Here is a 17,168-nt window from a genome sequence, read left to right as displayed (position 1 = left end):
ATCGGAAGCCGGTAACCACGGAAACGGACGCCAAACGGAGCACAACACCGCCACCAACGGTTCGTCCCCTGACCTTCCCTTTTATCTCTGATTGGACGAAACCCTTGCCAGTTAACGCAGAGAAGCCGGCGGTTGGTCAGAAGCCTGCCGAGGAACGGGTTCGGCGAGTGCGCGTTGTTTCCGCTTCCGGGGGCGCCGCTGACGGAGCGTGCTGGTAACAGAGGAGCGAGGCCGGAGCGTCTGTGGTCGAAGCTGAAATAAGAGCGAAGCGGGCGATGGGGGCCAGCGGGGAGGATGGGACGGATAGCGAGGAGCGCTTCGACGGCATGTTGCTCGCGATGGCCCAGCAGCACCAAGGCGGCGTCCGGGAGGTAAGATGGAGGGCAGGAAGGGAGGCCCTTCATCCGAGTTCTCCTCCCGCTCCGCCGTTTAACGGTCTCCCTTCCTGGAGTCTCTCTTTCGCGAACCCTCTCGCTGGCCCTGCCGCCTTTCCCCCTCATGATTTCCCTTCTCTCCGAGTACCGTTTGCTGGTGAAGAGCAGCAGGCGACAGCTGCTGCCCGCATGTTAAAAACACCTGCCATGAAATGCAACTGATGGCCACCAAATTGGATGACTTCCCCTTTCTTTTTCCCTCCCCTGCATCTCCCCACACCTCCTCCAAATATGCTCCAGAGAAGTGGGGAATCTCTGGAGCAATTATTTTGGACATGTGCGGTGAGGGCTGCAGGGTTGCTCCAGGAGAGAGAGGCAACATCTCGTCGATTCCCCCCCCCCTTACTTTAACCCACTGTGTTTTGACACTGTTTTATTATTTCTTCTAGGTCAAATTTATGGTTCATCTAACTAGTAGCCTGTCTCTAGGAGATGCATTGATAGCCAGCATAGTACTCACTTTGTTGCTTGACATAATGGAAATGTGTGAATGCCTTCCATTAGATCTTGGGAGAGTTCCATAAGCACCATGAAAAAGTTTGAAATGGTACCTTCAAAATACAGGCGCACACACACACCTCTTGGTGCATTCTACCCATCTGCAACTGCATATAGGCACAGTGCCAGGAAATAAATAAATAACTTTAATCCTACCAGGAAATGGCAGGAGAGAGCTGGAGAGTCCTCGTGGCTTGTGAGAAGACCCTCCCTGGAGCCCGAAGAGGATGTCACTGAAAGCTGAGGATGCCCTGCAGAGACTGGAGGCACAGCTGGGCTTTGTTTAGGCTGCTCAGCCTTCCAGCCTGACAGCTGCTTTTCTGCACAGCCTCCATCTGCCCCCAGAGCTTCAACTTTAGATATTTTGGTCTGGATTGGAGAGCAGGGGGAAATAGGCATTTAGAGGGTGTTCCCCACTTTACATGATTTCACTTATATGTGTGGAGGTCCGGAAAGTATTCTCTGCATAAGTGTGGGAATGCCTGTATGTGCTTCTGTGCAATGTAGAAAGCACCTGTTTAGACAACACAGTAGGCTTTTTGCATAAGACCACCCTTCAGTATTATGTGATGCTGATTTATGACATAGGAAATTCCTGTGTTTTAATGAAAGATAACAGCATAGACTCTAAAAATCCATTTCGTGACAAGAATCCAACTTCTGTTGCCATTCAAGGATACATAAAATGTTGATCTAAGTGTGCCATAAACAGACAGCAAAAGGTGTTAAGATCACATGTACAGACATCATTGTAATACACTTAAGTTTCATAAAGCAAAAGTTTCCAGTTTCATTTATATTGACCTCTATAGAAAACAGTTTCCCGTTATAATATTAAAACTCATGGTAACCTAATAAAGTTGGCTAATAACAGGTGTGGGACTGGTCAAAAGAACTGTTTTCCAAAATAAATTTATAGGATGATGGTCACAAGCTTAGATAGCTTTAAGGCGGATTTGGCAAATTCATGGAGCAAAAGCCTGTTACTATTAGCCATGATAGGTAAAGGGAAGCTCCATATTTTGTATGGGTGGGGAACCCATGATCCATCAACTATTGCAATGCCAACTTCCATCAACTCCAGCAGCCAGAAATGGTGGCAATTTTAGTTCTGTAACAACTAGAGGGATACTGGCCCCACACCTCTGCTCTATAGAGCCAGTATCGGAATACTTTATGCTGGAGAGAAAGCCTTTTTCACATTCTGCTTGTAAGCACCTAAGTGACATCTGCCCTGCTGCTGGTTCCTAGTTACATGGACCTTAGCCTATTGAAGTCCTTAGAAACTGTGACCATAGCTAGCTTCTAGATAATTATTGATTTTTGAGCCAAACAGTAGTTTTCCATCTTCTGGGTTGTTGGGCTTGATAATAAAGCAAATCACACTGCAGTTGAGTAACGTGATTTGCTTCTGGGGTTAATGGGGATTGGTATCTAACAACAGTTGGAGGGCGATGGGTTTCCTGCTGTTATGAAATATGGAGCTTCCATTTAGCTATCATTATGGTAAATAGTGCTTTGCTCCATGAATTTGCCAAATCCTTTTTAAAAGCTGACTAAGTTTGTGGCCATCACATCATCTTGCAGTGGCAGTCAATCTTATATATATATATTGTGGAAAAAATACGAATTAAAAACAAAATTATTTGTCCAACTAGCCAACTTCTTCCTTGCCATATTTTGTTTTTGCACATCCTCTTTGAGAGCGTCAGTTCCCATTATGTATAACCTAACAAGAACAGAAAGGTATGTAAGAAGGCATTTAGCATTTTGACATCATGAAAGCAAAGTTTGATAGTGAAATATTATTAGCAGCCATTAATATATATTGCATTGCTACCAAAATAATATTGGGAGCTCTTTTACAAATCAGATCACTTGTAAGAGACATTGAATTTTTAAAGAGCATATTCCTCATTGTGGAGTTTGGAACAAGTTCTTGAAAACATATTGTATCCTTTCCTTGCAGCTTGTGAACACCTTTTTTAGCTTCTTGAGGCGCAAGACTGATTTCTTTGTAGGAGGAGAAGAGGGTGCTGCTGAGAAGGTATCCTGTTTATCAGTTGTTGTTAAATTTATAATAATAATATAATAATTTATTACTTATACCCCGCCCATCTGGCTGGGTTTCCCACCAGCCCTTCACCAGCAGGTCCCAGGAATGGTTGCAGCAATTTAAAATTCAGAATTAAAAACAGCCACAGCAGAGCAGTCACAGGTATAATGTGGGTCCCAATAAACACACGTCTCAGTTGTGAAAGGCCAGGAGCATATACACATCTGCAGATGACACTACTAACAACCTTTTTGGAGAGTGGAGAAGTTGTTTGGTTGTGATTTTTTTTGGCTGCTGTTTGAACAAAGGCTGGCTTCAAAAGCAAGCATGCTGAGACGTACTGAGTTAACTCCAACAGACACCAATGGATCAATAATTCCAGCTTGCTCTGTTTGTTCACTCCTAGAAAAGCACTAAAGTCCACTTCTGCAGTGGTAGCTTTCCCCCCGCCCCCAACAGAAAAGTTTGCTTAACAATGTGAGAAATGCTGCTGGTGATCTTAGATGCTATGTGATTATTTAGTTCCTTTGCTAATTTTAGGAGGGGAAACATATGACATAGCCTACCTTTAGAATTTGACAACTCTTACTTAATATTCTTCTGAATGTAAGAACTTCAGAGAAATCTGTATATCCCCCCCAAAAAACCAAGGAATTAGATTAAATAAAATCAATCTACATAGAAACGTGGAGGATTTTTTTAAACTACTGAGGTCTTAAATGAGGTCTTGTATAAGAAGTGAGATATTGCACCCCTCTATGCATCATTAACGCTTCAGGTTGCCAGGTTGCCCTTCCATTCTCTGAGACATTTTCCATGTCAGGCTATTCTTTTTGTCCTTAGAAGTTCAATCCAAGCCTGTTTCTCGAGTCAATATAAGAAGTGGAAGTGGGATTACTGCAACAAGGTTTTCTTTTGTGTTGCATATGTTGGGGGGGGGGAGGAATATTAATATTTAAAGTGGAGAAAAGTTGAGTGATTTAAGAGTTTGGATTTTTCTTTACCTGGCAGAATCCTAATGAATTTCAAGAAGCCAGTGGACATTGTGGAACAATGGTGTTAGGGACATGGAAACAGGAATTTATGTTACAGAGGAATGCTTTTCTGCTTTTTAAAAAGTTGATAAAATGAGAGGGGGGAGGTCAGTAGAAACATACAATTCAGTTACAGCTACCAGAGTCTATGCTAACAAGTCAGATTCCATATTATGGATGGAACCAGAGATTTCTCAATTCATATCTAAGTTACACACTATCTAAAGATTGCTTCTATTTTTTTAAAATGTGAGACACAAGATTTTAATCTGTTTTTTCAGTAGGCACAAGTCTTCAACATGTCACTGTCCAAAGGGCACGTTGGATCATGTGTTCCAATGTCCGTTCTTCTATTCATGGCCTTTAGTTGCTGCAGCAGCTGTGAAGGTCACCCAGCAGCAGGAATTCTTAAAATTCAGTCTGTTATGCAGTCAGATGACTACATCACCTCTTGCAGCAAACATATTAGAGCCCTGACCTTCAGTCTCTCTCTTCTCCCCACACCCCTCTCTCTCTCTTTTCCCTGAATTGTGGGCAAAGGTATTCCTGTCATTCCAACTCTGGGCTCTTGGAAAAAGGGCGGATAAGTTACTGCAAGTAACTTTTTTTAATGAGCCCTGATGGAAGAAAAGCTCCCTAGTTGATAGGAATCTCAAGACCTCTACTTCAGGGACCGCCTCTCCCCATACAAATTGTCCCGGACTCTGCATTCATCATCTGAGGCCCTTATTCACGTGCCTCCTTTTCTGTAGTGGCTCCCCGTTTGTGGAATGCTCTCCCCAGAGAGGCTCACCTGGCTCCTTCAGTACAGTGGTACCTTGGTTTACAAACGTAATTCGTTCCGGAAGTCCGTTCTTAAACCAAAGCATTCTTAAACCAAGGTGTGCTTTCCCATAGCAGCGGGGGACTCAATTTACACTCAAAAGGAAGCGGAACATGGTCTGCTTCCAAGGCAAAGTTCACAAACCAAAACACCTACTTCTGGGTTTGCAGCATTCTTAATCCAAGTTGTTCATAAACTTAGCTGTTCTTAAACCAAGGTACCACTGTATATCTTTTTAGGCATCAGACGAAAACATTCCTCTTCAGTCAGGCCCTTGGGAGATTAATATTCTACAGCCTTCTAAGTGTGTTTGTGGGGAGGGGGCATTATTGTTTTGTTGTTTCTGTTTTAATTATTTTCTTGTATTTTATCTTGTATTTTATTCTGTGAACATCCCTGAGATCTTGTGATGAAGGGTGATCTAGAAATTTAATTAATTAATAGCCTTTCTATAGCTAATGGTGGTCACATCATATGTCCAGCCCCATAATATATTGGCTGATGATAGAACTTGAAAGTGATATGAAAGTAATCCTGATCCCCTTTATCACCAAATGTATCAAATTGGAGGGGTGGGGGTGGAATTGATACTAAGCAGTCCCTTCCTTTGATAGAAGAGCCCACCTTAAGTTAGACCACAGAGAAAGATAAAGCCATTTTATCTACTACAGGATGCTGCTTCTTAACTAGTTTTTCACAGGATTTATTCTGTCTCCCCAGTTAATCACAGAGACATTCAGTCGCCACAACAAGCTGGCTCTGAAAGCACAGAAAGAGAAGAAGGCCCGTCAAGAGGCAGAAAAGCGGGAGAAAGCAGAGCGTGCTGCAAAACTTGCCAAAGAAGAAAAACAGGAAGAAAGTGAGCCAAGGATTAAAGAACTGACTGAGGAGGAGGCAGAAAGGTTGCAACTGGAAATTGACCAGGTGTGAATCCCATTTGTTGTAACTGGATCTTCACTGTAATGGAAGAACAAGTATATTGCTTATGTCTGGCTTGATAGGTTATCAGTGGCTTTCCATTTGATTGAAGACTGCATTTAACCAACCATGAAAGCATCAACTCCTATAGAATTATTTTGATACTGTCTTAGAATATCTCTAATCAGTTCCTTCTCTTTGCTTATGTTGTAAGTCATAGCACTTCCCAGACCTTTATATATTCTGTATCTGGAAATTCCCCACAATGTTCCACAAGGCAAAATCATCACAACTACTTATAATGCTTTGAAGTAGCAAAAAGCCCTCTCCCCCCCCCCCCCAGCTGCTTTGAACTAACAAAGGGGCAGGGTGCTACTTCTATTAACAGTAAATAACATTTCACAGACGTTTGTAGTTCTCAACTGTTATCTTCTAAAACAGAAAAAAGAGAAGAAAGAAAATGAGGCCCAAGGTATCCCTTCCAAACCTGCTGAGAATCCAGTAGAATCTCCCGAGTCCAGCAAACAGGTAATTTATTCTCAGAAGTTTTTGAAACTTGTGAACAGATATTGGTTCCCATCTTAAACCTATATTGGTTTAAGATGGTTTTTGGTTGTGGATGCTCACACAATATGCATACCAGAATAGAATTCTAGGGTTTATACACGTGAACCTCTGGAGAACCTCTGGATTGCTTTGTTTCAAAGAACCCACATAGGAGTTGTTGAGGCCTTAGAACTATCCAAAACTAAATTCATGAGCAAGATAATCTTTCAAGAAGGTTCATGCAGAACCTCTGAACCACCAATTATACAGAAGATACAACAGGCAGGAAAAAGACTACATGAATTTGGCTTGCTAAAAGTTGAACACTAAGAAGTATTTTTACTTTTTGCTGTGTTTTGTCTAGGATACAGATGAGGAGGAAGAAGATGAGAAGGACAAAGGCAAGCTTAAACCAAACTCTGGGAATGGGGCAGACCTTCCAAACTACAGGTGGACACAGACCCTCTCTGAACTGGATGTAAGTATAGGGTGTTTTTTTTAAGAACATGAGATGTTTTAACTAGGTGATAAACTTAATGATGAGTCATAAAAAGACAAGTCTGTCCTGCATTGATTGTTAAGGGGGGAAATACAGACGGGCGGTGAATAACATTGGGAGTTGGTCTTTCTGGGTCTCAGTCTTGTTAATTAATGACTGTTTCAGACCATACTAGTTTGGGACACAGAATCAGTTCCAGAAAGAAAGAACTTGAAGACCTGATATAGCATCTGTGGCGGAATAGATTGCCGCAAGTAACGGTTAACAAATTTATATGTGTGGATTCAATGCTCCCTCTTGCTCCTTCTCCTGTCTAGCTGGCCGTCCCATTTAAAGTCAACTTCAGGCTGAAGGGTAAGGATATGTTGGTCGACATACAGAGACGGCACCTGAAGGTGGGACTAAAGGGCCACCCACCTGTGATTGATGAAGACTTATATAACGAGGTGAAGGTGGAGGAGAGTTCATGGCTGATCGAGGATGGGAAAATAGTCACTGTGCATTTGGAGAAGGTAACAGCAAAAGATTCAGGCCATTTTCATGCCTAATTTGGGTAGAGTTGTAAATTCTTGAATGTGCTGCTTGTTCCGTCCAGTTGAAGAGGAGCTTCAAAAACTGAGCTGGCAATCGGAATACTACTTTCTATTTTGTCTGATCATGCAAATCAAATGGGCTACCATGCCACAGTGAGCCACAAGGCCAGGATGTTATCTGAAAATCTTTGGTCACCTCCCTTTCCATCCCACGTCCCCTCCCTCATCCCCTGCTTTTCAGAGAAGGTACTCTTTTCCGTGGAATGCTCTCACCAGGCAGGTTCACCTGGCACCATCATTGTATATATTTAGGCACTAGGCGAAAACATTCCCCTATAACAAGGCCTTTGGTCTTAAACTATCTGCAGCCTCTTAGAAGTGGGTGATATTTTTTAAATCTGTTTCTGTTTCCTCTTGGCTTTACTGCCTTTTTGGTTGTAAATTACTTTGGGTTGCCCTAGCCTAGACTAACAACTTTAATGAATAACGCTGGTTGTAAAAACATTTCATTCTGCAATCTTGTTTCTTTTAGATCAACAAGATGGAATGGTGGAACAAGTTAGTCCAAACAGACCCAGAGATTAACACCAAGAAAATTAACCCAGAAAACTCAAAAGTGAGTGCTTTTCCTGCTCAGTTGTGGTCATGCCCTGCTTGTGGGCTTTCGACAGGCATCATTTCATGCTCTTAATTTTTTATTTAAAAGGATGAGTGACAGCTTGTTGTTTCATGGAACAAGCATATATACTATTCATCTGGAGAGTTCATCATTTGATAGTGTTCACTGGGTCAGAACAGAGGAAGCTGTCTTCTATCAGATCAGACCATTGGTTTATCTAGCTCAGTATTGTCTATACTGATTGGCAGCAGCTCCCCAGGGTCTCAGACTGGGGTCTCCTCTAGCCCTTCCTAGAAATGCCATGGATTGAACTTCTGCATAGAAAGCAGATGCTCTACCACTGTCCTTTCCCGATGTATTTCCCACAATGAATACCTTTCCTTGGTTCAAAAATTGTCAAAATTTTGTGCCATCTTCAATGGAAGAACTCATAGAACACAAAGTCATTACACACAATCCTGTGGTTCTCAGAGGTTGGTGTGCTTCCGTAAAGAGGCACAGGTTTCTCCTTTTATATGCTGCTGCCAGAAATGGTTCTGGCTGCTCAACCCTTGACTCAGATCCTTGGTATGCATGCTGCCAGGAAGGCAGCAGCTAGAAAGTGCTGAGAAGGAAAGGGCTGGGGCGTGAATCTCAATTATTCCCAACACCATAGTGAAACCACATTGCTTTGTTCCCGTTGCAACCAGTTATCAGATCTGGACAGTGAAACCCGCAGCATGGTGGAGAAAATGATGTATGACCAGCGGCAGAAATCAATGGGCCTCCCTACATCTGATGAGCAGAAGAAGCAGGACATCCTGAAAAAGTGAGTAAGACCAGTTTGTGTGTCTCATGGGGAATATGAGGGGGAAGTATGAAGGGTCACTCTCTGAGCACAGATATCTGCATTTGTGCATTGCTGTACCACCAAATTACCTGTACCCTTGATAGTTTAAAATTCAAAATCAGTAAAATATCCATATAGTCAACAGCATCGCAAACCAACCCACATCTTGGTGGCCAATGAATGCAAGAAGTCCTTGTTGGTGAGAAATGGCTCAGGTATAGTTCAGCTCCAGGTCCAGGGAGTAGGGCACTGTCCAGGAACAAATGACCTGGCAGTACCATCTCGGCTTTTATCAATTATGTGGTGTGTAACTATAATTTCCTCAGAGCCAGATTGCTTAACCTCTTTCACCCCAGCAATAGATGGATCGCTAGACATTCATTTATAGCTTTATTGCCCTGTTTGGCAGAGGTTGCCTATATGCTTCTGTGAGTAATTATCCTGTTAAGGCCATGCAGGGTGATGCTTCCTGCTCTCTGGTTGGAAAGAGGGTAACTACAGGTCACACAGCTACCTACCTGGCAGTACCATCTCTGCTTGGCGCAATTACGTGCTGTGTGACTGTAATCGCAATGTGCTTCAAAGCCAGAACAAGAGGCTGATCACAATAGCAGCATCCATAGCCTCAGAATGGTTCGCAGCATCCATAGCCTCAGAATGGTTCGCAGCATCCATAGCCTCAGAATGGTTCCACTGAAATTAATGGGTATGACCAGCTGAGAGTTATACATTTCAGTGGGTCTACTCTGAGTAGAACTGAGGTGCTATGCACTGTCTTAATATTGGCAAGCATCAAATGCAGCAGCATCTGCTTCTGTTACCTGTAGAGCTTTGTTCAATGCTTCAGAAGAAGTCTTTAGTGTTGCTGATGAGCTAAGAATTTGCACTTTACTCAAATATATGTCCAAGTCAAAAACAGGGTCTTTTTCAAGATTTCCACCATGAATCCTATTTTCCCTTCACTGCTGCTAATGCTGTAATGGTAAGGAGGCTGATTTAAATAATAGTTTAGCTGCTTCACATCTGAGCTCATTGACTTTGGGCCAAACAATGAGAGATGGGCATCCTGCTACATTTCTATGCTGGGCAATGATTTTTATCCTCTGACAGCCTACCTGGTTGCTTTGCTGGATACTCAATCACCCATGCACATTTTTTTGCTGCCTGTGGCTACTAGACAAATACAGGCTGATAGTTTTAAGATTGCCAGTCCAGAATGACTTGCCAGGTGACAAATGTATGGAACCTGGTAACTTGGAAGCATACAATCTCTTTGCTGTTGCTCACTAGCACAGACCACCCAGCTACCTGACTGTTTTGCCAGACTCCGCAAGTGTCCAGTGGAGTGATTTTAAGGCAGTGCTTTGAACTTCATCCCATCAATTGGGCAATGTATAAAGATCTAACTTGCAGAATCGTCGTTCATCTGTATCTTTGATGTGCTTGATGCACCTTAACCCACTTTTCCCTTCAGTCCGCTTCCATATATTGTTTCACCACCACCACATTTTCTCTTCATTTGAATATTAATGTGCTTATATTCTTTCTTTCATTTGTAACTGGAGAATTGCAAAAATATAATATAAAGAACAGATTTGTCACCAAAATAAACAAGAGCATGAGCTAAGTGCTGCATAAAAGATTGAATACTTCTGTGTAGTGTTCCTGGCATGGTTTTGGTGGTAAAGAGACCCAAGTCAGAGCAAATCTTCCAGAAAGATCTGAAGCCTGACTTTTAAACATGTTTTTCTCTAAGGTGCCCCTTCAGTCCATGGTGTTCTTATTGCACAAACAGAAATGATGTTTGCATAGACTTGAAAACTCATTTCTATAAGCCAGGTGCTACGTGTCCGAACTGAAGCTAATAGTTCCCAAGGGCACGTTAGATTAATTTGTCGTTCCTCATTTACAACTGTAGTACGTTGTTATGGGGCAATATTACTGATACTGCTAATGGGAGACTTAAGGCAGCATCATAGGCTACAGTTAGTCAGAGTCATAATGATATCAGGGTCACCTGTGATGTTCCAAGACAGGGTGGAGGGTGGTCCTACAGTAGCTTAATGACCTTAATAACCAGTATGACAGCTGCCTGCATTTAAGAGGCTGCTTTATTTTTCAGATAATGGCCCAGCGGCCAGTAGTGTGTTTTCCTTCACAAAACAGACCCTTTCACAAGTATATACCAGTTGCTGACAATCACACGTGGGGAAAAGAATGTTGTGCTGCAGTCCTGCTTGTGGGCTTCTTATTGGCATCTGGTTGGCCACTGTGAGAATGGAATGCTGGACTAGGAGGGCCTTTTCCCTGAGCCAGCTGGTTAGACTGCATAATGAAGTTGACATCATGTAGCAGTGAGGGCATCTTCCCTAACACTGCACATGTACTCAAACATGGCACGATATGCAACAACCAAAATGGGTAGCATCAAAGTGTGGGATCTGTTTTCAGCTTGATGCAATTCCTCAAACCCCCAGTGGTGAAACATCAACCAATAAAACACGAGGCATGTGGACCATAATAAAAACAATGTATTTTTTTAAAAAAAACAAAGCATCTGTCAACCAAAACTGTAACTCTTATAAACTGTCTTGAAACCCCAGAGTGTACAGTAGCATACAAGAGCTATAAATAAATGCTGAAAGCAGCAACACAATCCTGATTTTTTAAGTAAATTCATTTTTACCTGGCAAGTGAAACTCAGAGTAGGTACATGGTCCTAGGGAGGGCAATACTGATTTTCACGTACTCATAACATTGCCTTGCTGATCCTTCTTTCCTAGCTTTTTCAGCTAATGTGTGCTTCTTTCATATTTACAGGTTCATGGAACAGCATCCAGAAATGGATTTCTCAAAAGCAAAATTCAACTGATATGGTTGGCCTTTTTCTTCCCTCCCCTCCTCTAAACTCATTAGGATAAAATATAAATGAAAATAAATCAGCAGGACAGTATAGTCGTTTCACCCAGCCCTGGGACTGCTCACATCACCTCAGAGTGAACTTTCTGTGTAAAAAGAGCTGCACTGGTTAATCCATGTAGCACACTGCTTACGCTTCTGGATTTTCAACAGCAGTATCAATCACCTAAGGCCCATTTTACCTTTGCACAGGGAAGAATATTTCAGGGAGAGGAAGGAGTGATGGGAAAAGGGAGTACTTGATGGAATCAGATTGTCCCTTGGTTCTTGCTTAGTGTCTAGGAAGTATCATTTAAAATACAATAATTTAAGTAGCAAGAGAGACACTCAGCCTTCGTCATCCTCTACTCTCCCAGCTCCTGCTCTTGAAATCAGAGCTGAAAGTCTTCCTGCAGCCTGCCTTCTACAAACAAAGCAACCCCTGCAGACTTCTAATTCAGTGCAACAATGCTGAGCATTTTCAGACATTGCAAGAAAAACTACTGACAAATTTGATCCACAGGTGTCTCATGCTTGCACCATTGTCCCCAAGGAATAGCTTGTGTTGGAGTGATAAGCAGTTCACTCAAGAAAGTTCCCATTAGACGTTAAAATGAAAGCACGAGAAGCAGCTTCACAAAGCACCCATTTATCTGCTTGTCAGAACTTTCTATAACCTTTAAAGTTACCGTAGTATTTCAAGTGTCAAATTCAGAAGCTTGGAGGCAAAAGGGATAGATTGCTTTTGCATCTGTGTTCAGGCTTATGGATGGAGTGTAGGAGTATCAAACTGTTTAGGCCACATCAGAATCTGGTATATCAGTCCTACATGTTGTTCCACTTGGATCTGTCACTCAGCTGTTTCTGCCAGGCCCTAATGGACCCATTTCAGAGCTTCAGTCGTGTATATTTGCCCCAGATATTAGAGGTTTTTGCCCTTCAGAATGACTTCCTTATCCTTCCTGTTGCAATACTGCTGGTGATTTGGCCTTACATAACCAATATTTAGGAATAGGAAGGGTCTGTTAAGTGATCAGTTACTTCAAAAAGGTTGACTTGCTCTACTTTGGTTGTAGCTAAAATGAATTGATCCATACAAACAATGCTGGTGTCTAAAACTAGCAGTAGGCAAGGTTTTTCTGCTGTCAACAGACACATGTTGGATGTTAGACAGATCTCTGGTTTGTTAGAGAACAGCTGTCCACCTCATTGAAGCGACTCCACATGCATTCCCCTTTCGGCGTTGGACATGCCAAGCAAGAGCCTTCTGCATGTTCTATTTTTTTTGTGGTGGTTGCTTTAAAAACAGCTTGTATTCTGCATGTATAAATAAAAAGGTGATGTTTTCATGTGGTGTCATGTGACTATATTCCAGTTATCCATCTACCAGAATAACTTTTGAGCCACCAGAAGGTAGCTAGCAGCTCTTACAGAGTTTATGAAGGTATGAAATATTAAAGAAAAAATGGTCCATACCTTCCTAAACTGTAATTAGAGTATTTATGAACCCTTGTTCTTCCAGTGAAGGAAGAGCAGTGACTGGGAATAAAATATAGGCAAGGGCATAGAATATACGGCATTCAAGGCAGTGCTGGTTTCGGCTGATGGGAGTTGTAGTTCTGAACACCTGGAGAGCACCAGGTTAACATAGACTGATGTACAGCATTGTAGCCTGTCATTGTAAATAAGTTTCAGGCTGTCAGGCACCCCTCACATGCTTTGGCGGTGGGCTGTTCCACCCCTGCTCCCTGTGGTGCAAGCTGCAACCTTTCCCCTTTTTCCTAAGCTGACTACAGGCCATTGACCCCATTCAATTGTGCCCTGTGGCCATCCCATGACTGTTCGACTTTCCACCATGAGGCAACAGCATACAGTGTCCCTGTGCCATTGTGCTCTTTTGTCATCCTCTGAACCTTGGAATGGCCTTGGTTGTCTACCGACCCTTGCTGGCTGGCACACAACAAAGCTTTCATCTGTTTTGTGCCTGCATAAATGTGTTTCTCTTCCTTGCAAGTCTGATTATCCTGTCTTCTGTCCATTGACTTAGCAAGGTGTGAGGAGCCTCATAGGACCAAAACCTCTGGGGTACAAGGGGGAAAGGTGCAGGTCTTCCTTCCAAGAGCCCAAGACATTTAAAATGAAAACGAGAACAAAATGAGTAAAAGTGACCAAGCAGTTCAATAGCTGCCCCTCCTAATGCTGTAGAAGTAGTGTTGCCGTTGTGCTCTACCTGTTCCTTTCCTCAACTGTATGTTGCTTAAACATTACAAGTCTCCAAACATTTTATTCTACAGAAGAAACTGAAAGTTTTATTAACTGTAATCATTTTCATTGGAATTGTTTAAGATTTCATCGCAGCCATGAACATTGCATGGCTTTCACTGGTATAGAATGAGGGGGCTGCAATCGGACACTCATTTTCCCCGACCCTTGTAGATGCAGTTGAGACCACCATTCATTTTCAGCCAAGAGCAGCAAAATCACTTGAGCCAGCCTCATGTGGAACCCAGACTTGCCCTTTTTTCTTTTAGTAGTAACTTACTGGCTCCTCCACCTCCCTTACCCCCTTCCTTTGTTATCAGCAAAGAGCAACTGTCTGAGTTAAACAAATAATCTGCAGATAACTTGACTTCCAGGTTGCTTGTTCCAAGGTTAGAATTTTATGAGCTGTTTTGCCACTGGGCTGTGATCAGCCAGGTGCTACGTGTCCGAACTGAAGCTAATAGTTCCCAAGGGCACGTTAGATTAATTTGTCGTTCCTCATTTACAACTGTAGTACGTTGTTATGGGGCAATATTACTGATACTGCTAATGGGAGACTTAAGGCAGCATCATAGGCTACAGTTAGTCAGAGTCATAATGATATCAGGGTCACCTGTGATGTTCCAAGACAGGGTGGAGGGTGGTCCTACAGTAGCTTAATGACCTTAATAACCAGTATGACAGCTGCCTGCATTTAAGAGGCTGCTTTATTTTTCAGATAATGGCCCAGCGGCCAGTAGTGTGTTTTCCTTCACAAAACAGACCCTTTCACAAGTATATACCAGTTGCTGACAATCACACGTGGGGAAAAGAATGTTGTGCTGCAGTCCTGCTTGTGGGCTTCTTATTGGCATCTGGTTGGCCACTGTGAGAATGGAATGCTGGACTAGGAGGGCCTTTTCCCTGAGCCAGCTGGTTAGACTGCATAATGAAGTTGACATCATGTAGCAGTGAGGGCATCTTCCCTAACACTGCACATGTACTCAAACATGGCACGATATGCAACAACCAAAATGGGTAGCATCAAAGTGTGGGATCTGTTTTCAGCTTGATGCAATTCCTCAAACCCCCAGTGGTGAAACATCAACCAATAAAACACGAGGCATGTGGACCATAATAAAAACAATGTATTTTTTTAAAAAAAACAAAGCATCTGTCAACCAAAACTGTAACTCTTATAAACTGTCTTGAAACCCCAGAGTGTACAGTAGCATACAAGAGCTATAAATAAATGCTGAAAGCAGCAACACAATCCTGATTTTTTAAGTAAATTCATTTTTACCTGGCAAGTGAAACTCAGAGTAGGTACATGGTCCTAGGGAGGGCAATACTGATTTTCACGTACTCATAACATTGCCTTGCTGATCCTTCTTTCCTAGCTTTTTCAGCTAATGTGTGCTTCTTTCATATTTACAGGTTCATGGAACAGCATCCAGAAATGGATTTCTCAAAAGCAAAATTCAACTGATATGGTTGGCCTTTTTCTTCCCTCCCCTCCTCTAAACTCATTAGGATAAAATATAAATGAAAATAAATCAGCAGGACAGTATAGTCGTTTCACCCAGCCCTGGGACTGCTCACATCACCTCAGAGTGAACTTTCTGTGTAAAAAGAGCTGCACTGGTTAATCCATGTAGCACACTGCTTACGCTTCTGGATTTTCAACAGCAGTATCAATCACCTAAGGCCCATTTTACCTTTGCACAGGGAAGAATATTTCAGGGAGAGGAAGGAGTGATGGGAAAAGGGAGTACTTGATGGAATCAGATTGTCCCTTGGTTCTTGCTTAGTGTCTAGGAAGTATCATTTAAAATACAATAATTTAAGTAGCAAGAGAGACACTCAGCCTTCGTCATCCTCTACTCTCCCAGCTCCTGCTCTTGAAATCAGAGCTGAAAGTCTTCCTGCAGCCTGCCTTCTACAAACAAAGCAACCCCTGCAGACTTCTAATTCAGTGCAACAATGCTGAGCATTTTCAGACATTGCAAGAAAAACTACTGACAAATTTGATCCACAGGTGTCTCATGCTTGCACCATTGTCCCCAAGGAATAGCTTGTGTTGGAGTGATAAGCAGTTCACTCAAGAAAGTTCCCATTAGACGTTAAAATGAAAGCACGAGAAGCAGCTTCACAAAGCACCCATTTATCTGCTTGTCAGAACTTTCTATAACCTTTAAAGTTACCGTAGTATTTCAAGTGTCAAATTCAGAAGCTTGGAGGCAAAAGGGATAGATTGCTTTTGCATCTGTGTTCAGGCTTATGGATGGAGTGTAGGAGTATCAAACTGTTTAGGCCACATCAGAATCTGGTATATCAGTCCTACATGTTGTTCCACTTGGATCTGTCACTCAGCTGTTTCTGCCAGGCCCTAATGGACCCATTTCAGAGCTTCAGTCGTGTATATTTGCCCCAGATATTAGAGGTTTTTGCCCTTCAGAATGACTTCCTTATCCTTCCTGTTGCAATACTGCTGGTGATTTGGCCTTACATAACCAATATTTAGGAATAGGAAGGGTCTGTTAAGTGATCAGTTACTTCAAAAAGGTTGACTTGCTCTACTTTGGTTGTAGCTAAAATGAATTGATCCATACAAACAATGCTGGTGTCTAAAACTAGCAGTAGGCAAGGTTTTTCTGCTGTCAACAGACACATGTTGGATGTTAGACAGATCTCTGGTTTGTTAGAGAACAGCTGTCCACCTCATTGAAGCGACTCCACATGCATTCCCCTTTCGGCGTTGGACATGCCAAGCAAGAGCCTTCTGCATGTTCTATTTTTTTTGTGGTGGTTGCTTTAAAAACAGCTTGTATTCTGCATGTATAAATAAAAAGGTGATGTTTTCATGTGGTGTCATGTGACTATATTCCAGTTATCCATCTACCAGAATAACTTTTGAGCCACCAGAAGGTAGCTAGCAGCTCTTACAGAGTTTATGAAGGTATGAAATATTAAAGAAAAAATGGTCCATACCTTCCTAAACTGTAATTAGAGTATTTATGAACCCTTGTTCTTCCAGTGAAGGAAGAGCAGTGACTGGGAATAAAATATAGGCAAGGGCATAGAATATACGGCATTCAAGGCAGTGCTGGTTTCGGCTGATGGGAGTTGTAGTTCTGAACACCTGGAGAGCACCAGGTTAACATAGACTGATGTACAGCATTGTAGCCTGTCATTGTAAATAAGTTTCAGGCTGTCAGGCACCCCTCACATGCTTTGGCG

The 17,168-nt window shown here is 42.4% G+C and overlaps 1 protein-coding gene across 2 annotated transcripts; it reads left to right on the top strand.

The window, feature by feature from the left end:
• On the top strand, positions 1 to 13,036 carry NUDC (nuclear distribution C, dynein complex regulator). Of its 2 annotated transcripts, none has more exons than XM_083455856.1 (9): positions 1 to 371; positions 2,902 to 2,979; positions 5,566 to 5,769; positions 6,205 to 6,291; positions 6,674 to 6,787; positions 7,126 to 7,320; positions 7,874 to 7,957; positions 8,650 to 8,768; positions 11,610 to 13,036. In XM_083455856.1, the coding sequence occupies exons 1-9, from the start codon at positions 276 to 278 to the stop codon at positions 11,659 to 11,661; spliced, it is 1,029 nt and encodes a 342-aa protein (XP_083311982.1). In that variant the 5' UTR covers positions 1 to 275; the 3' UTR covers positions 11,662 to 13,036. The 2 variants fall into 2 exon arrangements, 1 of the variants encoding a protein (XP_083311982.1); XR_014514750.1 differs by having other exon boundaries at positions 176 to 371; positions 8,650 to 9,422; positions 9,473 to 13,036.
• Positions 13,037 to 17,168: the final 4,132 nt, after the last annotated feature.

The sequence above is a fragment of the Podarcis tiliguerta genome, assembly GCF_965153285.1.
Source record: "Podarcis tiliguerta genome assembly, chromosome: 8".
Lineage (NCBI taxonomy): Eukaryota > Metazoa > Chordata > Lepidosauria > Squamata > Lacertidae > Podarcis > Podarcis tiliguerta.
Note: the sequence above shows the minus strand (reverse complement) of the source record. Positions and strands in the feature narration are given on the sequence as shown.

Bases quoted from the DNA above. Each gene is read 5' to 3' on its own strand.
- NUDC (XM_083455856.1), top strand. From the start codon at position 276: ATGGGGGCCAGCGGGGAGGATGGGACGGATAGCGAGGAGCGCTTCGAC. The intron at 7,958-8,649 runs GTGAGTGCTTTT...CGTTGCAACCAG, and splicing joins TTAACCCAGAAAACTCAAAA to TTATCAGATCTGGACAGTGA. The intron at 8,769-11,609 runs GTGAGTAAGACC...TCATATTTACAG, and splicing joins AAGCAGGACATCCTGAAAAA to GTTCATGGAACAGCATCCAG.